The sequence below is a fragment of the Bos indicus x Bos taurus genome, chromosome 4 (assembly GCF_003369695.1).
Source record: "Bos indicus x Bos taurus breed Angus x Brahman F1 hybrid chromosome 4, Bos_hybrid_MaternalHap_v2.0, whole genome shotgun sequence".
NCBI classification, from domain to species: Eukaryota; Metazoa; Chordata; class Mammalia; order Artiodactyla; family Bovidae; genus Bos; species Bos indicus x Bos taurus.
The window spans coordinates 32,712,534-32,737,057 of record NC_040079.1 but is presented as its reverse complement, the minus strand read 5'-3'; the positions used below and the strand labels follow the sequence as shown (position 1 = coordinate 32,737,057).

The 24,524-nt window shown below is 38.1% G+C and overlaps 1 protein-coding gene across 16 annotated transcripts in view; it reads right to left on the bottom strand.

Moving 5' to 3' along the window:
* CADPS2 (calcium dependent secretion activator 2) overlaps positions 1-24,524 on the bottom strand; it is a 577,723-nt gene that overhangs the window by 248,082 nt on the left and 305,117 nt on the right. For all 16 annotated transcript variants that reach the window (XM_027539120.1, XM_027539121.1, XM_027539127.1 and 13 more), the window contains one exon: positions 999-1,138. In XM_027539120.1, coding sequence (XP_027394921.1) covers positions 999-1,138 — 140 coding nt within the window. The remainder of the gene's footprint in view (positions 1-998; positions 1,139-24,524) is intronic.

The window sequence follows — 24,524 nt, the reverse complement described above, 5'->3', positions numbered from 1 at the left end:
GATGTACTCTGCAGCTAAACTTTAGTCATGAAAATCATTCCATTCTTTTTTTTTTTTAATTTATTTATTATGGCTAGCACCCTAGGCTAGAATTTGGCTGTAGCGAGTCACAAAGCATTAAGCTGGGAAAAATCTCGGTTTAAATAAAAGCTCACTGAATTGTATTCATGAGTTTAGGCCTATTTCCTCATCAGCTACAAGGTAAAAAGGAACCTCAGAAATAAAAGCTGACACTGACCCATGGCAATCCCCAGGGGCCAGTCCCTGCACTTCTGGTTATCCACAGGATCAGCTTCCTCCCATATTGATCTGGTTTCTCACTCACATACTGGATGAATACTCATAGCCTTCCCATAAAATCTTATACAGTCTCTTGGGTTATATCTGAACCAGCATTTAACTTTAGTCTATGTAAGTGTATTTCTGGTGATCTGAAAGCTAGGCTTGTTTCAACTATTCCTGTATTTTGAAAAATATGTCTTCAATGTTACCTCCATACATCATTGTTCTTTATCCATGTAAATGATGTGTAATACCAGTGTAACCAAGCACCAATAATATGTTAGCATGCAGTTACACTAAATACTCATATATCTAGCTATAAAAATGTCTATACATTTAAAAAATTAAGTTAACCTAGAATGAAATTTGAGGCTTCCCTGATGGCTCAGATGGTAAAAAAATTTGCCTCCAACGCAAGACACCAGGGTTTGATCCCTGGATCGGGAAGATCCCCTGGAGAAGGGAATGGCTACCCATTCTAGTATCCATGGAGAATTCCATGGGCAGAGGAGCCTGGTGGGTTATAATCCATGGGGGTGCAAAGAGTTGGACACTAGTGAGCAACTAATGCTTTCACTTTCACCCTTTTCATGAATGTAATTTTGGTGGGGGGGAATTCCATGTGAATGCCCGATACTTTCTCCGAGGAAAATGACAAAAATGATACCATGAAATTCAGTAATTCAGAAGAAAAACCTCTTCAAGTACACACTCACCCACTATGTTTCATATGTGGTGGTTTATCCATTCGCACTGCCAATTTGATTTTTAAGTCAGAGTCCTGGCTATTTTTTGGAACTATCATTCGGTGCAACTCAGCTGACTTGGAGCTGCTGGAAGTTGGGTATAATACCACCTGTAAGGGACAAAAAAGAACACATTTAGGTGTATAATATAGAACTTCTAAGGAGCAGAATTCAATCTTTTCTATACATTTTCCTGTCTGAAAAGTTGGTGTCGCACCTAAATGTGTTTGATAAACCATTTCACTCCCACCACAGCAAATGGATTTTCAATACAGACTCCTTTACTTTTTTTTGACAAATATGTGTTTTCATATTATCACATAATGAGTTTTCTTCCTGTGTCACTTCATAATGAATTAATAGCACAGCAGCTACAGTTGACTTGACAGTTGAAAAATACTTAATAGACACCTATAATTTCAAGACCACTCTAAACTCCTCAGGGCAAAGGAGTTCAGAAAGAAATGGTCTTTGAAATTACAGATAGCATGCTCAAAAAGCAAAACCAATTATTGGAAGTAGCAAATGTATACCTCGTGTTTTAATATTTTCATTGCAAAGCAGTATTAAAGGAAATCAACTCAATTAGAGATGGGAAAGACGGATGACCGCACATCCATCAATACCCAGGAAGCTTTTTCCTGACTACATGTTTTCAAAACTATAAAGATGATATTATGAGGACTCTAACAAAATAATTATTTTTCATAAAACTGCCAAACTATCAAGTCATCATTTCACAATCCCACAGTCCCACAGAGTCAACATGGGCAAGAAATGCTCTTCAGATGCTAGGTATCAATTAGATAAAAGAAAAAGTATTGTCCCCTTTTCAGTCAGTCATGACACCATTTAGACACAGCCTATATTCAAGTCTTAATGATTATTTTTAAATGGAATAAACATACGGAACTCAGGACATTATATTTTCAGCTATCCTTATTTTAAACTATCGTGAAAAAGTAAATAAACTTGAAGTTTCTAAGTAAATGGGAGAACTATAAACATGCTTAGGTATGATAAAATGTTTTTAAATCACAACACGGTGACTGAATTTGGTGTACTCTGCAGAAAATAAAAAAATCTTCGTTTCCACATGTAAGTGAAAATATTCACGAAGAAATCTTCAGGCAAGGCTCTTTCTCCAAGAGAGACAACACAGTCATATCATAAAAGCTTCTCAAACGAGTCTCAACTTCCAAGTTGTTAAATGTATCTACTACCTTGAGACTTTTCTCTAGCCCATCCTAGAAGCTACAACCAGGTTCAGTCCGGCATTTCTACACTTAAGCATATGAAGGCTCAGCCAAGAGCAGATTACATGGCATTTGTGATGTTTTCAAAAATTATGATTGGCTTCTAGAATGTATTCTTTTTGACTGCTGGACTATCCAATGGGATATTTTACAGATACTTTAAACAAATGGTAAAGGAAAATGAGTTGAAAGTTTCTGGCTGAAACCAGCAGACAAAGGAATGTCATTTTTAACTCAGGCTGCTGCTGCTGCTGCTGCGTCACTTCAGTCGTGTCCGACTCTGTGCGACCCCATAGACGGCAGCCAACCAGGCTTCCCCTCCCTGGGATCCTCCAGGCAAGAACACCGGAGTGGGTTGCTATTTCCTTCTCCAATGAATGAAAGTGAAAAGTGAAAGTGAAGTCGCTCAGTCGTGTCCGACTCTAGTGACCCCATGAACTGCAGCCTACCAGGCTCCTCTGTCCATGGGATTTTCTAGGCAAAAGTACTGGAGTGGGGTGCCATTGCCTTCTCCTTTTAACTCAGGAGATGATTCCAAAAAAGAAGCCAAGACTAAAACAGAGCTATACATCCTCTGTAGTTGTAACTGCTTTTCCCTAGCAAGTCTGGAAAGCTTTTTCTATTTCTCCCTATCCCATCTTTAAAAAATAAAAATTTAGCATGAACCACCTACAGACTTTATTCCTTTTAAATTCTTCTATGTTGATATGAAATTTGGTATTGTTCCAAACTCCAAACGTCTCATACAGGAAGAGAATATTTAAAACTTTTGACAATTTCTTATTCTTTAAACGCCAATAACACGTTACTAAAAAGGTCCAAAAATAACTGTTTGCAGTTGATTCCCAAATTAAGGATCATCTCAGTACTGAGCACCATCATCTCTGCCACATTTTAATTTTCTCATCAATATCTCTAACTGAAGTCAGTAGAAAGATTTATTGCTTATCTCTGTTCAATTAAACATTTAAGGGCTTACTATGTGAGGACACAAAGATGAAAGAATAAGCAAGGAGCTGATGGCTTCTTCCTATTGGAGCTAAAAACTCAGATGATATATGGTAATATCACTTCTTTCTACCGCCTTTCTATCCCTTGGGGTGCAGCAGTTTACTGATTTTGTTAGCCTCTAAGTTTATTCAACATCATTTGTTTGGTGTCTCTGCTCTATTACACATGTAGCTAATTCCCAGTGTTAAATTTCCTCCATTGAAATAACCTGGGATTTTCTGTTTTTCTGGGCATACTGTACTTACTAACTGGAGAAGGCAATGGCACCCCACTCCAGTACTCTTGCCTGGAAAATCCCATGAATGGAGCTGCCTGGTGGGCTGCAGTCCATGGGGTCGCTAGGAGTCGGACACGACTGAGCGACTTTGCTTTCACTTTTCACTTGTATGCACTGGAGAAGGAAATGGCAACCCACTCCAGCGTTCTTGCCTGGAGAATCCCAGGGATGGGGGAGCCTTGTGGGCTGCCGTCTATGGGGTCGCACAGAGTCGGACACGACTGAAGTGACGCAGCAGCAGCAGCAGTACTTACTAACGGTACGAACACTGTACTAAAGGTGCAAATACTCTCATGTGTAACAAATGAAGGCCCATAGATATGAAATCTACTGCTTCTAAAAATGGTACTGGTGAAGAAATTCTGTGAAATGGTTACCAGGTTTCCAAGTAGAAAGTGATCATACTCCTTTACATGATTCAGCCATGGATGACAAGACAAAGAAGAAGTTTCTAAATGTGCAGAGATCAAAGGGCCAGGGAGAATAAGGGACAAAAAAATTCTTTTTAAATGCACAATAATGCAATAATTTCAAATGCATAATAATCAAGAACTCCTGAATACTGCGAGGCAAGGAGCCTTCAGAGGGTTTGCCATGGCAGCATCTCACTGTTCTCACTGGACAAGTATTGCTTTGTATTTCCCACTTCACATTTTTTTTTAATATAAGAAACTTAATTGTAGCTTTCCTGCCCCCTGATAAGCTGCTGTATATTGGATTTGTGCTTGGGCAGAGTGAGGAGGGGAGGGGGAACAGTAGGCAGTTAACATAAACCCTAGTTTATTGGTCACCAGGCTCCAAAGAGCCACAGCTAGATCTGATTGAGATGCTGGACTTTCAACTGGAAGTAAGGACAGGATGAAATTCTGGGCTGTTTCCCTTGAGTTCTACTGAAAGCATTCTATGGGTGGGAGAAAGGGTAACAATTGTTGTTGCCTTGGCTAGAGGGGTGAGCTATGACAGATCATCTAACTGTCCACCAGGATTCATGCTTTCATTAGTACAGAATTGGTGCCAGGAAGCAGCTAGCCAGCCCATCTTCTAGCTCCCCTTGCATCTAAGTAGAAACACATGAAAGTTCCAGCTAAAGGAATATGAAGACAAGTGGTAAGTCTTTGGGGTAATGATGATTAAGATATACGTAAGCCGTATTCACTTACTTGCTAGCCAGAAGTAGAGGATTACAATGTTCTAGGAAATGAGACAGCTGTAAGAGGGTGGAAACCAGAGTCCTGAATCACCACATGGAGGAAATCTACCTCAGGAACACCCACAATAAATGCCTGAATAGTCACTGGAAGGACTGATGCTGAAGCTCCAATACTTTGGCCACCTGATGTGACTAGCCAACTCACTGGAAAAGACCCTGATGCTGGGAAAGATTGAGGGCAGAAGGAGAAGGGGATGACAGAGGATGAGCTGGTTGGATGACATCACTGACTCAGTGGACATGAATTTGAGCCAACTCTGGGAGACAGTGGAAGACAGAGGGGCCCGGTATGCAGCAGTCCATGAAGTCGAAAAGGGTCAGACACAACTAAGTGACTGAACAACAACAATTATTTTAAAATTTTGAAATGTTGTCATTTGTTTGTTATAGCATATAGTAGTATACTAACATTACATTAACAGAGCTTTGCTGCATGAGACTTGCACATCTAGTTGAGTGCTTCAGGATTTTTATTTCATAAGTAGATAAGCAGTTCTTCAATAGGACTTGGTTCATGTTCAGAGAGGGATGTCTGATGTTGATATACATAATTAAATAATTATGTACAATAATTAAAATATTTAGTATACATAACATTTTACTAATGATTCTTCTCATATTTTAGTTAAATCATGTGCTCACTTGCTCAGTTGTGTCCGACTCTTTGTGACCCCAAGGACTGTAGCCCACCAGGCTCCTCTGTTCATGGGATTTTCCAGGCAAGAAAACTGGAGTGGATTGCCCCTTACTTCTGCAGTGGATCATCCCAACTCAGGGATTGAACCTGTGTCTCTTGTGTCTCTTGCATTGGCAGGTGGATTCTTTACCACTGAGCCATAAAGAAAGCCCAATTCTTCTCATATTTTACTTAAATCATGCTGCTGCTGCTAAATTGCTTCAGTCGTGTCCGACTCTGTGCGACCCCAGAGACGGCAGCCCACCAGGCTCCCCCATCCCTGGGATTCTCCAGGCAAGAACACTGGAGTGGGTTGCCATTTCCTTCTCCAATGGGAAAGTGAAAAGTGAAAGTGAAGTCACTCAGTCATGTCCGACTCCTCTCGACCCCATGGACTGTAGCCTACCAGGCTCCTCCGTCCATGGGATATTCCAGGCAAGAGTACTGGAGTGGGGTGCCATTGCCTTCTCCAAGTTAAATCATAGCTCTGTACAAAATAGTTGGCTTCTCATATTATTTAGCAAAATAGCTTGTTCTTTGCTATTCATTTCTCTTAGCTTTTCTACACACATTTCTGTTTCTAGTCTTCTTAGTTTATTTTTATCACCAACACATGAAATGACTTGTTATTTAGCATAACACAACACATTTTACCATTTATTTTAAATATAAAGCCAATGTATCTTCTTCATAATAAAATGGAAACATTACTTTCCATCTTTGCTAAAGTGTAATGGAAAACAAAAAAGAAGTTTTATTCAGGCTTTGTTTAAAATTGTCAAATTTAATACTAAGGAAGATAAAGAAGTGTAAAAGCATATATACATAATATTTAGAGTAATATGGAGTTCAAAAGGATTTTCCTGTTAAAATATACTTGTACAAGCTGACACCTCTACATTTTTTCCTTCTATTACATTAATTAATTAAAGCCAAGCCACATGCATCTGTACATATGCACATATTAGTGTACATATACACTAATGTGTATATGAATTCACAACTTAATATGTCCCTAAACTGTTTCAAAACCCGAAAAACTAAAAACTTGGGAAGGGGGTATCTCGAATAACTGAGAGTGAGCTAGGTAGGATCTGAGTGAGATGAAGAACTCACCACCTTTGCCCATAAATCTCTCAGTCCAGAGGAAGAAAAAAGACCACATGACCATAACAACTGCAATGCAGTTTTTGAGTAAAATAATAGTTACATATTTGATATGAATCTAGCTCAAAGGCAGGTGCAATCAACAAATTCTTGAAGGAATCAGAACAGACTTCATGGAAGAATCACTGCTTCATTTTGGAGTCTAAAAGAACAGATATGATTTGCAAGAGAAAAACACAGAGGAGGGCCTGCTAAAGACAGGAGGCTGTTGGAACTGCACCACCCTTAGAGTGGCACCCTAAAACAGGCACACCATCCCATCTTGATACTGACATTCATCCCACCACCTTTGGTTATTAAGCCCTGCCCCAAGCTTGACTGGTCAGCTCTTTGTTTTCTGGGACCTATGCTTAATCAGTTTACACTGTTTGCCACCAACAAAACGTCAACCGACACAGATGTTCATTACATTTTTTCTGCCATGTCAATTACTCTACTGTATCCAAAGGGAAGGAGAGGACCCTGTGGAACATTAACTTTTAAGGGTGAAGAAAAGAGAGAACTCCATAAGTAAGACCAGAGGTCAAGGAGGCAGAAGAAAAACCAGAAGGGTGGGATTTACTACATTTAAGGCAGCGAGTGTTTTGGGAAATAGGAAGTGGCCATCGATGCCAAGCACAGTGAGGATGGAAAGGCCATTATTGTTTGGTTTAAAAACGGAGAAGTCACTAGAGATATCAACAAGAGAAATTTTAGGTGAGGCAGAGTATAATGGTTTGAGGGATGAAATCAATTAGGGATGGGGGAAGACATCACTTAACTATTTCATGAACAAGATGGGGCAAGATGAGCAAGATCACTTTGGATGGAAGGGACGTTGTGTGCAAAGGAAAGGGGGTGAGGATATGGCCATGTAGGCTGAAGAGGGTAAGGGGATAGGAAGGTTGTACTGATAGGTGAGACTGGAAAGGAAGACTGGGGATAGACTGTAAAAGCATAAGTTTTGCTAAGGAGTTTGTATATTATCCCATAACACATAGTCAAAAGATGCTTCTAAACCAGAGAATGACAATCAAAATCTCATACTCTTGTGTAAAGAAAATTTCCACCTATCCAGCTGTATACATTCTGGAGAGGAGTCATGTGCAGTCAAGTGTCTAACATCCAGTTAAGAAATGAAATGGCCTTTAAAAATACATCTTTAAAACAGAGTAAGAAGGGACTGCAAATGCTTTTAGCTAGAATCTTTCAATTTGTGATTAGATTTTTTTTTCCCCCTGACAATCAGATGTCCTTGAGACACAGGGAGTTTTAAGGAAGTGTCCAAGGGGACGTCACTCCAGACAAGTAGAGCTATCTCTATGGGAAACCTTGACTTTGGGGGTTCAGTTGACATTTTTCTTTCTCCTTCAACTGACAATATATTTTACTGTTTAGCAAAGACTCATGATGACTATTCCTGGTGAACCTTTCAAGTACCTTGTTGAGAGCTTAGAAACTTGATAAAGTGTGTACTGTGAAAGGACTAACTGGATTTACTTCATTTCAATACATTTTTTAATTAGCACATGCTACTAACTAGCATATTTTCTCCAATATTCAAGTCCTATATTTTCAGTTTGTGAAGAAGATTTTTCCTAAGAGAAATCTACATCCTTAAGTAACATTTTCCAGTGTTTTAATACACTTGAGGTTGCTTAGTCTAAATTATTTCTCTTTTGATTTAATATCATTGCCTCCTATCGTACTTAGTTAAAACAAAGAGCAACCTGGTCACTTTCACAAGGGTTTTTTTCTTTTTTTTTTGCATATTGAAAGACTTGCATTAAGTCTGCAGTCAACTTATTGTCTATAAGCTAAATCCAGTTCCTTGTATTTTCAAGCTGGAAAGAATCCTGGAATTTACAACATAGAATTGGTCAAACCTGCAAGCTCTTAAATAAGTGTGCCATTGACCTGACAGAAAATTACACATTTCCTTCCTTCTATATAGTACTTTTTTAAAATAGGAAAAGTCATTTCGAAAAATGAGTTAAACAAGAAAAAAAGAAAGTACTATCCGAACTAGGGGCTTCCCTGGTGGCTCAGACAGTAAAGAACCCACATGCAATGCATGAGACCAGGGTTTGATCCCTGGGTCAGGAAGATCCCCTGGAGGAAGGCATGGCTACCCACTCCAGTATTGTTGCCTGGAGAATCTCATGGGGTCTCAAAGAGACAGACACAATTGAGCGAATAAGCATGGACTATCTGAACTATGTATTTTTTCTTGGCATTAGATTTTTTTTTTTTAAAGAGAGGTGTATAAGCTTTGGGAGAAGGCGATGGCACCCCACTCCAGTACTCTTGCCTGGCAAATCCCATGGATGGAAAAGCCTGGTGGGCTGCAGTCCATGGGGTCCCTAGGAGTCGGACACAACAGAGCAACTTCACTTTCACTTTTCACTTTCATGCATTGGAGAAGGAAATGGCAACCCACTCCAGTGTTCTTGCCTGGAGAATCCCAGGGACGGGGGAGCCTGGTGGGCTGCTGTCTTTGGGGTTGCACAGAGTCGGACACAGCTGAAGCGACTTAGCAGCAGCATATAAGCTTTGATATTTGAATAATGGGGGTGAGGGAGACAGCATGGAAACCAAACATCAAGGTGAGTAAATTATTTTGAAATCTTTTCTCATATCACTACTTAATGAACGATTATATGAAGGGGCTCAAGTAATGCATTTAGCAGAGTATGCTCCTTGAGGGCAAGATCTCATAATGACAGAGTGGTTTCTAGGGTAATTTAAGCCAATATATTCAAGTAAGGCATTTTGTTTTTGACAAGTGTAGTTGATTTACAATATAGTGTTAACTTCAGACATACAGCATAGTGATTTGGTATTTTTGCAGATTCTTTTCTATTGTAGGTTATTATAAGAAAATGGCTATAAACTTGTGTCCTATAGTATATCCTTGTTGCTTATTTATGTTACATATAATAGCTTGTATCTTATCCCAATACCCCTAATTTGTCTCTCCCCTCCCCCTCTCCCCCTTGCTCACCACTGGTTTGTTTCCTACATCTCTGAGTCTGTTTCTGTTTTGTGTATACACTAATTTGTACTTTTGTTTTAGATTCCACATACAAGTGATATCATATAGCATTTGTCTTTTTCTGACTGACTTCACTAAGCATTATATTGTCTGGGCCTATCCTTACTGCTTCACATCCTAGATACTTACCAAGAATTTGTTGGAAAGATGGGTGGATGCTTAGAGAAATGAGAAATAAAGATGCAAAATGCAAATGGATACCTCACTGTGGTGAAAAGAGAAAAAGGCTTGCCAACTAAATTACTGCCAAAACTGTATAACGGAAAATGCCAGTAGCAAATGCCAGAACCTGTGTGCCACTTACTTGCCAGTCTCTAAAATATTTTGAAACTCTCATCTTCCCACTTTTCGACCGTAACAGGTAGAGTAATTTGTTGTTGTTGTTCAGTTGCTCAGTGGTGTCTGACTCTTTGCAACTTTATGGACTGCAGCATGCCTGCCTTCCCGGTCCCTCACTATCTCCCAGACTTTGCTCAAACTCCTGTCCACTGAGTCAACGGTGCCATCCAACCATCTCATCCTCTGTCACCTCTTCTCTTCCTGCCCTCAATCTTTCCCAGCATCGGGGTCTTTTCCAAGAAGTCTGCTCTTCACATCAGGTGGCCAAAGTACTAAAGCTTCAGCATCAGTCCTTCCAATGAATATTCAGGCTTGATTTCCTTTAGGGTTGACTGTTTTAATCTCCTTGCTGTCCAAGAAACTCTCAAGAGTCTTCTCCAACACCACAGTTCAAAAGCATCTTCTTTGGCGCTCAGCCTTCTTTATGGTCCAATTCTACATCCATATATGACTACTGGAAAAACCTTAGCTTTGACTATATAAACCTTTGTCAGCAAAGTGATGTCTCTGCTTTTTAATATGCTGTCTAGGTTGGTCATAGCTTTTCTTCCAAGGAGCAAGTATCTTTTAATTTAGAATAATAGTCTCCCCAAAATGCCTAGTCCTAATCCCCAGAACCTGTGACTATGGTACTTCCCTGGCAAAGGGGAATTGTGGTAACAGATGGAATTAAGGTCACTAATAATGGAAATAAGGCCTTAAGAAAGGGAGATTATACAAGTGGGCCCAATGCAATTACAAGGGTTCTCAGAGGTGGAAGAAGATGACAAAGGAGTGATGTAGCAACGTGATGTGAGCAACAATCAGCCATTGCTGGTTTTGAAAATGGAAGAGGGCCATGTATGAGCCAAATACAGGCAGCCTCTAAATGCTGGAAGAAGTTAAAACAACAACAACAACAAAAAACTACATTCTACCTTAGGTCTTCTGGATAGGAACACAACCTGCCAACAGCTTAATTTGAGCCCACCAAGATTCGCTTTGGACCAACACAGCTCTAAGATAATAATTCTGTGTTGTTTTAGGGCACGAAGCTTTCTGTAATTTGTTGAAGTGGCAACAGGAAACCAATACACAGGTAATAAAAGCTACAATTTGATCATAACAACATTAAATTTACCTATTAGACTTCTTTAGCTAATTGTGTGACTCAAAGATTTTTACATATAGTTTTCTATCATTACCTGTGATTACTTTAACAAGATGGTTTTATGTATGTGATTATCTCTCTTACTTTCCTGAAGTATTCTGCTTGTATGAAATCTTTTGAAAAAAATGTTTCTCCCTTTGTGTTAAAGCTTTTGCTTATCATAAATCAAAAGAAAAACTTAAAAAGGATTCACAATGAGACAGATTTTGGTGGCTACTAGAATGAAGACCATCATGCCTATATTTCTAGCAAATGTCAAGTTCCACACACCCAAATGCTAAAGGATTACATCTTCCATTTCAAAGTCTTTCTTGAAGACTTTGAAAGACATAGTCAAATTTGTTATGGTATTTTCCATGGCTCAGTTAAAGACACTGGCTTTAAATAATCTTCATATATCACTGTTATTGCTTGTAGGGGTCAATTTCAAACTTCTCCTTGAGTGGAGCAATATATTCCATCACAGCTACGTCTGTCTTTAAGACTTAACTAGACAGCAAAGCATTATTATTAGTCTTGATTTATTCCCCTCAGCCATAAATTATGAATAGCAGTAACCTTTATATTTCCTTACCAATACAGTTTCTATTAGAGGACCCTGCATGAGTAGCTTTATCTTGAGTGTTTCTTTTTACTAGTCTGGTTATAATAATGCCTGGCATTTATAAAGAACCTTTCAACTCTGTGCCTCGAAACACTTTGTGGAATTTAAATTAATTCTCACATCACCCTTAAAAGATAGGCATTGCTCTTGTTATGTAAATAACTTGACATTGAAGTTAAATGAATAGCCAAGGAAAATTACTTCAAGATAACGATAGGCACTTTCAATTTTACTTCCCCTCCCCAACACATTCCCTTCATAATTTCACAACAGTATAATAACTAATTTAGCTTTGTTCTCACTCTTTGGTTATTAAGTACTATAAGAATTCTTAGAGTCAAACCAATTTTATTTCTGTCAATCCATACATACGATGGTGGGATAGGAAGGAGGAAGTTATGATAATGTCTATGCTTGGATTACTTCGGCTGCATCCTTAAACTGAAAACAATTATAGCTAAGGGTTTGGAAAACAATTTACAGATAAGTGTTGGTATTTATATTAAAAACTAACTGCCACCCTGAAGAATGAAGGTGAATTATTATTCTTCATTTGAATAAGATGTCAAAGCAAGGGCTGATAATTACAACCTCACAATCTGCAAGATGATAAGATTCATGAAAACCTTCCTAATTTGTCATTCTATATGTATGCAAACTAGAAAGAAGTCCTTTAAAGAATGGGAAAAAAGAAGATAGGACAATAGGAGGTTAAGAACTCTTGGTGTTACATTTTCACTTGTTCCAAAGAACTTCATGAATTCAGAGAAATATACGATGGAAGTGGCGAGGAATAAAGGTCAAGGGAGAGAACTTCAGTGATTTGTTCATGCCCTATTGTGTATTAGATCAGATCAGATCAGTCGCTCAGTCGTGTCCGATTCTTTGCGACCCCACGAATCGCAGCATGCCAGGCCTCCCTGTCCATCACCAACTCCCGGAGTTCACTCAGACTCACATCCATCAAGTCAGTGATGCCATCCAGCCATCTCATCCTCTGTCATCCCCTTCTCCTCCTGCCCCTATCCCTCCCAGCATCAGAGTCTTTTCCAATGAGTCAACTCTTTGCATGAGGTGGCCAAAGTACTGGAGTTTCAGCTTTAGCATCATTCCTTCCAAAGAAATCCCAGGGCTGATCTCCTTCAGAATGGACTGCTTGGATCTCCTTGCAGTCCAAGGGACTCTCAAGAGTCTTCTCCAACACCACAGTTCAAAAGCATCAATTCTTCGGCGCTCAGCCTTCTTCACAGTCCAACTCTCACATCCATACATGACCACAGGAAAAACCATAGCCTTGACTAGACGAACCTTTGTGTATTAAGGCAGAGCTAAAAACCACAATTTACATCTTCTGGAAGCAGGTTTCAAACTTTTCATTTTGTGATATTCAACAACCAATCTGAATGCTGGACCTTTGACCTAAAGACCGTATTTCTGACTCAAAATACATGTAATAAAACTAGCAGGAGATAAAAGTACTCAGCTCTTTGGTATTAGTGCTAAAGACAATAAAATAGATATTCCAAAGAAGCTTTGGGGGGTTCACTGGTGGCTCAGTGGTAAAGAATCCACCTGCCAATACAGGGGACATGGGTTCAATCCTTGGGTCAGAAAGATCACCTGGAGAAGGCAACTAACTCCAGTATTCTTGCCTGGGAAATCTGAAGGACAGAGGAGACTGGCAGGCTACAGTCCATGGGGTCACAAAAGAGTCAGATGTGACTGAGCAACTGAACAATAGGCTTTGGATAGTTCCCAGATACAGTAACTAAAAGAATAGGTTAGGAATGACTGTGAGGATGTTTCAACCTGCTTCTTCAGTGTACTATAACTAGGAGATGGGCTGAACATCCTAGAACCTCACTTTTACAATAGAATCCAAATCATATATTATTCAGTTATTGCTGTTTAGGCTTATCACTTGGTTAGGGAGCCCAGGTGTTCAAGCAAAATTGACTCCCTTGACTGTCTAACTGTGCAAAGGAAAAATGAAACTGAAATTTCAGGAGACGGTTCATTTGTTCATTCATCCTTTCAGCAGTAACTGGACATGTACTGTGCATCAGAAACTGTTAGATGCTGCTGCTGCTGCTAAGTCATGTCAGTTGTGTCCGACTCTGTGAGACCCCAGAGATGGCAGCCCAACAGGCTCCCCCATCCCTGGGATTCTCCAGGCAAGAATACTGGAGTGGGTTGACATTTCCTTCTCCAATGCATGAAAGTGAAAAGTGAAAGTGAAATTGCTCAGTCGTGTCCGACTCTTAGCGACCCCACGGACTGTAGCCCACCAGGCTCCTCCATCCGTGGGATTCTCCAGGCAAGAGTACAGGAGTGGGGTGCCACTGCCTTCTCCGAGACAGATGCTATTGCTGAAATAGTATGTCCTAGGCCTTACCTTCAATGGGAAATGGAGATATAATATTGTGCAGCTCATAAACTACACATGAAATGTTTGTTATATTATCATTTGAAGTTAGACTAAACTTAAAGCAACACTTAATAGTAATCAATAATAAGCAAACAAAGAAGAAAAATGGAACCAAAAAAATATTAAATTAGTCTAAAAGAGAAAAAAAGGAGATATAAAGAACATGGAAGACAGAAAAAAAAACCTAAATGATATTTAAACTTAATCATATCCATAATCATATTAAAATACATTTTAAACACTGATTGAAAGACAGAGATGGTCAGATTGTATAAAAAATAAAGATCCAATCATATGTGGCTTTTAAATACAAAGAAACAAATATATTAAAGGATGTAAAAATATATAATATACTAACATTAGTTAAGAAGAAAGCTTGGATAGCTAAAATAAAGAAGATTTTAAAGTGAAGTATATTACCAGGTATTACAAGGTATAAATGAAATATAATACAAAGTTATTTCAGAGTGACAAAGTGGTCAATTAATGAAGAGGAAATAGAAATCCTAAGTATTTATGCAGATAATATTTATCCTAAATATTTATGCATATATCTTCAAAATACAAGCATCAAAAAAAATAATAATACATCCATAATTATACTCAGGTTAATATCAATCTCTCAATAATTGCTTTTTAGAAAGTAGATCCCCAAATTAGTAAAGATTTGGATATTTAAACAACAACTTGAACTATTTGACATTTATAAAATTCTATTGAACAAAAGAATATGCAGTTTGTTTGTTTTTTAAACTCTGAATGTGGAATATTCACAGGATAGACCATATTATAAGCTATAAACTAAGACTCAATAAATTTAAAAAGGATCCAACTCATATAAACTATATTCTCTGAGGCCAATAGACTTCAATTAGATATCAATTAGAAATCCATAACATAGAGAACTCCAAAAAGCTCTCACATATGTGGAAACTAACACATTTCAAATAAACCATGGGTCAAAGGAATCAAAATAAAACAATATTTTGAAGAGAATGAAAATGAGAAAAAATATATAAAAAATTTTCTGGGCTGCTACTAAACTAGTATTTAGGGAATGGGGACTTAGAGCACTAAATGTCTAGATTGTTGGGTTGGCCAGAAAGTTCATTTGCATCTTAAGATATTGCAGAAAAATCAAAAAGGACTTTCTGGTCAACCCAACAGAAAAAAAGATTTTTCTTAAATCATTGGATTCAGCTTTAATAAAATGTATCACAAATTAAACTCAAAGTAATATAGAAGAAACTATAAATATTAGAGCCAAAATAGATTAAATAAAAAATAGCAGAAGGGATTTTATCAACTTGAGGAAAGGGATATACCAAAAACCTACAACTAATGTTATATTTAATGTTCAAAGATTCATTTTTTCCCCTTAAGATCAAGAATTAGACTAGGATGTCCACTTTCACCATTTCTATTGTATTAGAGGTTCAAATAAGTACAATAAGACAACCAAAATACATAAATAGAAGCATCTAGATTGCAAAGAAGTAAAATGATCTCTATTAGTAGACAAGAAATTGTTTATGGAAACATTGTCTACCAAGATACCAGCAGAACTAGTTAGTGAGTTTATCAAGGTTACAGGATGCAAGATCAATATAGAAAAGTCAATTACATTTCAACATAATAACAATATCTAAATTGAAAAATTAAAACTAACAAAATAATGTCATTTAAGGTAGCAACAAAAATATGAAATACTCAGTGACAGATGTGGCAAAAGAAATGCAAGAAGATCTGTTCACTGAAAACTATTAAGACATCGTTAAGGAGAACAAAATAAGACCTAAACAGAGGGGTATACTGTGCTCCTGGGTCAGAAAACTCAACTTTGTTCATCAATTACCAAATTGATATACAGATTCAATATAATCACAGTAAAAATCACAGTGGATTTTTTTCCCCAGAAATCCCCCAAATGATTCTAAAATTCAGAGGGCAAAACAAAGGACCTATAATAGCCAAAACTATGCAGGAGTTGGAGAGAAAAAAGAAAGAAACAGAGCTGGAGAACTATCACTACTTAATATAATAGACTTACAGTAAAGTCAAGGTAATCATGGCAGTGTGCTACTGGCATTGAGATAGAAAACTAGATAAATGGAACGGAATACAGAGTCCAGAAGTGGACCCAACAAACATGTGGACAACTGATTTTCGACAAGTACTAAGAGAAGAAAGTCTTTACAATAAATGGTACTAGAACTTGATACTCCTACACAAAAATGTGAACTCTGATTTATGAGTAGCTCTAGAAATAAAAACTAAAAAGATCAAAGACCTAAATTTAAAAATATGAAACTATAAAACTTCTAGAAGAAAGCATAGGAAAATTTTGACCCAGGGTTAAGCAAAGATTTCTTACATATGGCAACAAAAGTACAAGCCATAAAAGGAAAAACAAAAAAAAGAACTTCATCAAAATTAAGACCGTTGCTCTTTGAAACACACTGTTAACAAAAAGAAAAGATGAGCTGAATTCTGGGAGAAAAATATTTTCAAATCATAATTCTGGTAAAAGATGCACAAACAACAGATTATTATGGTCTTTCCAAACTTAAGAATAAGAAAACAGGCAATCCAACTAAAAATTGGAAAAATGTCTGAACAGATGCAAAGAATGACAAAGTAAATCATTATTATTTAAGTCATTACAAATGACAAGTAAGCATGCAAAAAAGATAACATGATTAGTACTAGTTGTTACAGAAGTATAAATTAAAACCATAATATGACACCACATCTATTAGAAATAAGGATTTGGTATAGTGTATAGGTTGAATACTTATTCTATCTGGGATCAAGGTTGCTGTTGTTAGCTGTTCAGTCATGTCCAACTCTTTGCGAGTCCATGGGCTGTGGCTCACCAGGCTCCTCTGTCCATGGAATACTCCAGGCAAGAATATTAGAGTGGGTAGCCATTCCCTTCTCCAGAGGATCTTCCTGATTTAGGCAACAAACCCAGATCTCCTGCACTGCAGGCAGATTCTTTACCGTTTGAGCCACCAGGGAAGTCTAACTCATTAGCTAAATGAGAAACTAGATAAGTTACTGGTCATGGATGCAGAAGCCCTAATGGAGGTGATTTCTGAAGATATAGGAGTAGAAATTTTGATGCAGAAGAGGGTCTGGACCCTGATTAAATAAAGATATCAAAAGATAGGAGAATGAGAAAAAATGAAATGAGAACGATATAAAAAAATAAATAGAACCCACACAGTAGAGAAGTGTGCTATTTCAAGGGGACAGAGAGTAGTCAAAAAACACAGCAGAAAAAATATTAAAGATTGGACAATAAAATCCATAATCAATTTAAAGGGGTGATTTTAGTTTAATAGTAAGGATGGATGAGTTAGCAATGGATTAAGGGAAGACTAAGTAGTTAAAAAAAAGAAGTTAGTGCATTTCACCCATAAAATGTTCACTGAGGAAAACTTAGGGAAAGTGATATGAAAGCTAAGGGGAAACCTGAGTAGGTTTGAGGGAGGCCTCTATTTTTCTGAGGAAACAGAAATGTCAACTGTAATCACCCACATGGACCCACTGTGGAGCATGTCTATTTATAACTTGCTCTTTCAGCACTGAGAAGGAAAGAAAATGCTTTCCCCTCACTTTACTGCGAAGATGATGGCCAACTCCTCAGAGAGGGTCTGAGGGAGACTCCCTAAGGAACAAGTGATGCAGGTTATCAGTCTCCTTTCCAAGTCTAACTCAGGATGATTAAGTCTTCTTTAACACTTTACAGATTGTGATTAACGAGCCAGATGTAAGCTGCAAAGAAAAATATCTAGAAAGACTTTGCACTATATATGCCTGATCTCTGGCCCATCACCTGTCTGTGGTCCCTTTCCTGTCACTAGAATGGCTTCTGTGATATGACATCAAAGTCTTGTGACAAATGGCTACAGAAAAGGTGCACGACTTGTTGTTTGTAGGACTTCCCAGCAAGAATACTGGAGTGGGTTGCCATTTTCTTCTTCAGGGGATCTTTCCAATCCAGGGATCGAACTCACATCTCCTGCACTGCAGGCAGATTCTTAACTGCTGAGCCACCAAGGAAGCCCCGTACCACTTGTTAGAACTACAAAAATAAAAGTTTATTTTGTATGGTGATGTTAGTTAGATATCTGTGAAATGCAAACAAATTTCCATTCCACTTTGCAGCAGATGATATTAATTTGCTGGCTAAAATAGCTGTCATCTAATATCAGCTATTTCAATAAAATTGGATGTTAAATTTTGCTTTAAAATAGTAAAATATCTATGATTATGATTTCATAAGCAGTTTCTCTAAAGCTGTTTTGATGCATATGTAGATGAATCAAATTTGTATAATGCTGGAAAGTTTAATCCTCAAATATAAACTTTGAGTGAAGGGAAGACCTAAAATGATTTTTAAGATTTTATAATTATTTGTGAAAACTAGGATTGTTAATTAGTCAATAAAACATCTGTAGTCTATTCGTGATTTACTGCTTTGCATGTTGCAATAAGAAGTTCTATGCTGACTGCCTATAAACCCAGGCATTCAGAGGCATGATTTAAACTCTATAGGTCTTAACCAGTTCTATATATGGGGTGTAGTTAAATATCCTGAACTTAGCTAAAAATATGTTAGCTCTTGAACATTTTAACATAAATGAAGAACTCAGAGGGAACTCAGCTTGGAGAGTACTATATAAATGAGAATAATTAAAAAGGATATACTCTAGGAAAACAAGAGGGGCAAAAAAGAAAATTAGACTGACCAATGAATTAGAGCTTCTGAAACAGTAATTATCCCCCAAGAAAACAGATGTTTGAACACACTGTATTGCTTCTCTCTTAAACAGAAATCATGCATATTCTGATAATTCTTCAGATGGATCTCCTTCGATACAACAGAAAGCCACATAAGAAACAAGTTGATGAAAAAAGCATATATATAAGCTAATTTCGGAGAAGGCAATGGCACCCCACTCCAGCGCTCTTGCCTGGAGAATCCCATGGATGGAGGAGCCTGGTGGGCTGCAGTCCGTGGGGTCGCTGGGAGTCAGACACGACTGAGCGACTTCACTTTCACTTTCATGCATTGGAGAAGGAAATGGCAACCCACTCCACTTCTTGCCTGGAGAATCCCAGGGATGGGGGAGCCTGGTGGGCTGCCATCTATGGGGTCTCACAGAGTCGAACACAACTGAAGCAACTTAGCAGCAGCATAAGCTAATTTGTACCTGTTACATTAAGATGTAACAAGATGTTTTAAAGATAATAGCTCATTTTAATGGAATAATCAATTGAGCAAAGCTAATTTATCTTAATATTTAAATGTACCTGAACTTTCCGTATAGTATTTACGTTTGTAAAACATGCATAATGATTGTCACTTTGAATTGTTAGGTTATGACTATCTCTATATTAAGGAATGTTGAATAAAAGTACAAATACTGAAATACCATTCATCAAATAAGAAAAAAAAGGCACTGTTCTAGCTCCACTATACCATAAAGAAAATAGATCCTAATTTATATGCTTCTCTATCCTCAGGGAGGCAGAAGAACCAGTGCTTTCCTGGGTATGCTGATGATGGGGTACCATGACCATGAACTCCCAGTGTTTGCACAGATAATAGGTTCTTTTTGTAACAATTATTGGAAAGAATGTGTTCATAGCAATACTCTTAAAACTAAAAAGTTGTCTGGGTATAAACTTCAAAAATCCATTTTGGACTCAAGAACACAATTTGATAAGTTAAACAGTACCAAAGAAAACAATAATTCATCCTGAAAGAGTCAATGGAAACTGCACTGCTCACAAATAGATGCCTTGTGGGATTATTTAGATTTTTATATGGTTATGTTATCTAAGCCTTGTTTTCAAAGTGTGAGGGGACAATAGATTATGATAAACCATATATTTTTGGGTGCTTAACTGGGTCCACTATTTACCTGCTTGCACATACCCGTAATAAGAAAAATACCCTGTTCTGCCTCTAGGTAGTCCCTCAGCACCCAGTGGGAGGCTGGCCACCAATTCAGATGAAAAATCTCCTTTTGCCACCTAGTTTCCATAAATAGGTATTCGCATCTGTCATCTGCTAACAAAATCTACATGCCAAGCATTTGCCAAAGAACATAACTTTCAACTGCCTAATACCTATTTAAATTTCAGGTATCATTTCACAAAACTATGTGGTACAATAATTTGTGGGGTTTTTTGTTTGCTTGTTTGTTTGTTTACTGAGTTACTACTTCTCAACACTGGCTGTACATTAGTATCAGTGATACTCTCTGTGCCAATGTTTGTCAACCATATACGCACATGACTAGCTCCTGAGAAGTGTTTAAATGCTCCTTTCTGGATTCATCCTAAACCAACTAAAACTGGGAGTCCAGAACTTGAATCTTTTCAAACACTCCCTGAACCATTCCCTGTGTGAACATAAAGTTGATATGCACCATCATAAATGAAAGTAATAAAAGCAGCCAGCGAGTACCCTAATTGTTTCAAATCACTGTATAAAATGATAGAAAACGACTAGACGGACCTTTGTTGGCAAAGTAACATCTCTGCTTTTGAATATGCTGTCTAGGTTGGTCATAATTTTCCTTCCAAGGAGTAAGTGTCTTTTAATTTCATGGCTGCAGTCACCATCTGCAGTGATTTTGGAGCCCAAAAAAATAAAGTTGGACACTGTTTCCACTGTTTCCCCATCTATTTCCCATGAAGTGATGGGACTGGATGCCATGATCTTCGTTTTCTGAATGTTGAGCTTTAAGCCAACTTTTTCACTCTCCACTTTCACTTTCATCAGAGGCTTTTTAGTTCCTCTTCACTTTCTGCCATAAGGGTGGTGTCATCTAAGTGACTGATCTGATCTGATGAGAAATATGACAAGGTTGATGCAGAGAATAAAAAGGCTGACATAATGATGGAAGAAAATATATATATGTATTTCTATACATATACTATACATTTAGTGCAGATTACTAGATTCAAGCATTTTCAATTAGCTGTAAAAAAATGATGCTGTAATAGGAATCAGCAAAATTTTGTTTTCAAATAATATGGAAAGTTCATAGAGAATACATACTCATGGAAAATTGACTAGTTAACAGTTTTATCGAAAAAGCAAGGGAGTTCCAGAAAAACATCTATTTCTGCTTTATTGACTATACCAAAGCCTTTGACTGTGTGGATCACAATAAACTGTGGAAAATTCTGAAAGAGATGGGAATATAAGACCACCTGACCTGCCTCTTAAGAAACCCGTATGCAGGTCAGGAAGCAACAGTTACAACTGGACATGGAACAACAGACTGGTTCCAAATAGGAAAAGGAGTACGTCAAGGCTGTATATTGTCACCCTGCTTATTTAACTTCTATGCAGAGTACATCATGAGAAACGCTGGGCTGGAAGAAGCACAAGCTGGAATCAAGATTGCTGGGAGAAATATCAATAACCTCAAGGCTATGGTTTTTCCAGTGGTCATGTATGGATGTGAAAGTTGGACTGTGAAGAAGGCTGAGCACCGAAGAATTGATGCTGTTCAACTGTGGTGTTGGAGAAGACTCTTGAGAGTCCCTTAGACTGCAAGGAGATCCAACCAGTCTATTCTAAAGGAGATCAGCCCTGGGATTTCTTTGGAAGGAATGACGCTAAAGCTGAAACTCCAGTACTTGGGCCACCTCATGCGAAGAGTTGACTCACTGGAAAAGACTCTGATGCTGGGAGGGATTGAGGGCTGGAGGAGAAGGGGACGACAGAGGATAATACGGTTGGATGGCATCACTGACTTGATGGACATGAGTCTGAGTGAACTCTGGGAGTTGATGGACAGGGAGGCCTTGCATGCCGTGATTCATGGGGTCGCAAAGAGTCGGACACGACTGAGCGACTGAATGGAATGGATGCATGAAACGGCTTTAGCTTAAATAATATTCAGTCCTGCTTTAAGTCATGAAATTAAATTGGCCCATACTGACACCACGATTTGTAAAACAGTCACATTTCCTCATCCTATCAAACAGTATTTAACGATTATTTTAGGAAAGACTGGACTCAGAAAGCTCAAGTTCAAATCCAGATTCTTGCAATTGCTGAGTGGTCTTAACCTCTGATTATCATTCTTTAACTAAACATGGACCGTTACTCTCTTCTTCAAAGAGGATTAAATGGGATATGTGAATAGTAAGGAATCACATACAGCAACCAGTAAAGCAATATAATGGTAGAGAAGGAGAACTAGAAATGACAACAGTATTTGCATTTCACCTAGCTCAATTTACAGACAAGGGGTCAGAGATCCAGAGAGTAAATGCCTCCCAGACCATGCCAAATAAAAAGTCAACCTTACTTAGTATGGCAAAACTGATCTAATAAATCCTTCAGTGAGTTGTTTGGGTGAGAACTATTATCTGATAGATCTGTTGAAGGAAATCTCCATCATGACTGAATTTACAGATATTTTCAGTGATTTTTACCATTTAGAATATAAATAAGACGTTTTACCTTTCTATTGCACTGGCTACTTTTAAATAAGGGCCTCCCAGGTGGCGCTAGTAGGAAAGAGCCTACCTACCAATGCAGAAGACTTAAGAGATGGAGGTTTGATCCCTGAGTCAGGAAGATCCCCTGGAAGAGGGCACAACAACCCACTCCAGTATTCTTGCCTGGAGAATCCCACGGGTATAGGAGCCTGGTGGGCTACCCTCCATAGGACCACAAAGAGTCAGAAATGATTGAAGCGACTTAGCACAATTTTAAATAAAGTAATCAGACATACATCCTTATTGAGATACATTCTAAGGACAAAAAGAACTGCTAAGAAATACCATTACTTGTAAGTATTTTGTTGGTTGTGGTACTGGTACAGTATTTCTGGAACAAATTTGTATGTATTATAAAACAGAAAATATTAAATTTATATTGATGCTGCAGAGAACCTGTAAAGTCATGATTTAAAAAAATATTTATCCCTTAACCTGTTCATTTCTTGTTTCTCCTGTTGTGGTTTGATGATTTTTCTTAGTAGTATGGTTGTGTTTCTTTCTTCTTAGTTTTTGTGTATCTATTGTGGGTTTTAAATTTGTGAACAACATGAGGTTCACATATTTGCTTGTTTTAAACTAGGAGTCACTTAAGTTTAAACATACTCTAAAAGAGCCACAGTTTTTACTTCCCTCCTCCACATGGTGCTTTGACGTCATATTTTAATTTTCACACTTATCCCTTTACAATTTATTATAGTTATAGTTGCTTTTATAATTTTTGCCTTTTAATCTCCATACTGGCTTAATGTAAGGGGTTGAACCTCAGTCCTTAGTATATATTTGCCTTTCCTAGTGGGATTTTCCTTATTCTATTGATGGCAGAATGTGAAGAGGAACTAAAGAGCCTCTTGATGAAAGTGAAAGAGGAGAGTGAAAAAGTTGGCTTAAAACTCAACATTCAAAAGACTAAGATCTAACATCCAGGCCCATCACTTCATGGCAAAGGATGGGAAAACAATGGAAACAGTGACAGACTTTACTTTTTGGGTTTCAAAATCACTGCAAATGGTGACTGCAGCCATGAAATTAAAAGATGCTTGCTCCTTGGAAGAAAAGCTATGACCAACCTAGACAGCATATTAAAGAACAGAGATGTTACTTTGCCAACAAAGGTCCATCTAGTCAAAGCTATGGCTTTTCCAGGAGTTGTGTATGGATGTGAGAGTTGGACCATAAAGAAAGCTGAGTGCCGAAGAACTGATGCTTTTGAACTGTGGTGTTGGAGAAGACTCTTGAGAGTCCCTTGGACTTCAAGGAGATCCAACCAGTCCATTCTAAAGGAAATCAGTCCTGAATATTCATTGGAAGAACTGATGCTGAAGCTGAAACTCCAATCCTTTGGCCATGTGATGTGAAGAACTGACTTATTTGAAAAGACCCTGATGCTGGGAAAGACTGAAGATGGGAGGAGAAGGGGATGACTGAGGATGAGATACTTAGATGGCATCACCGACTTTTGGACATGAGTTTGAGCAAGCTCTGGGAGTTGGGTGATGGACAGGGAAGCCTGGCGTGCTGCAGACCATGGGGTCACAAAGAGTCAGACACAACTGAGTGACTGAACTGATAGATTCCTATCTTAAAGACCCTTTAATATTTGTTAGAATAGGTTTACTACTAACAAACTCTCAGTTTTTGCTTGCCTGAGAAGTTCTTTATCTTTTCTATTCTAAATGCTAATCTTGCTAGGAAGATATCCTAGGTTACAGGTTTTTCCCTTTCAGCACTTTGAATATACCACATCACTCTCTTTCGGTTTGCAAAGTTTCTGCAGAGAAGATAGCCTTGTAGTGCTGCTGCTGC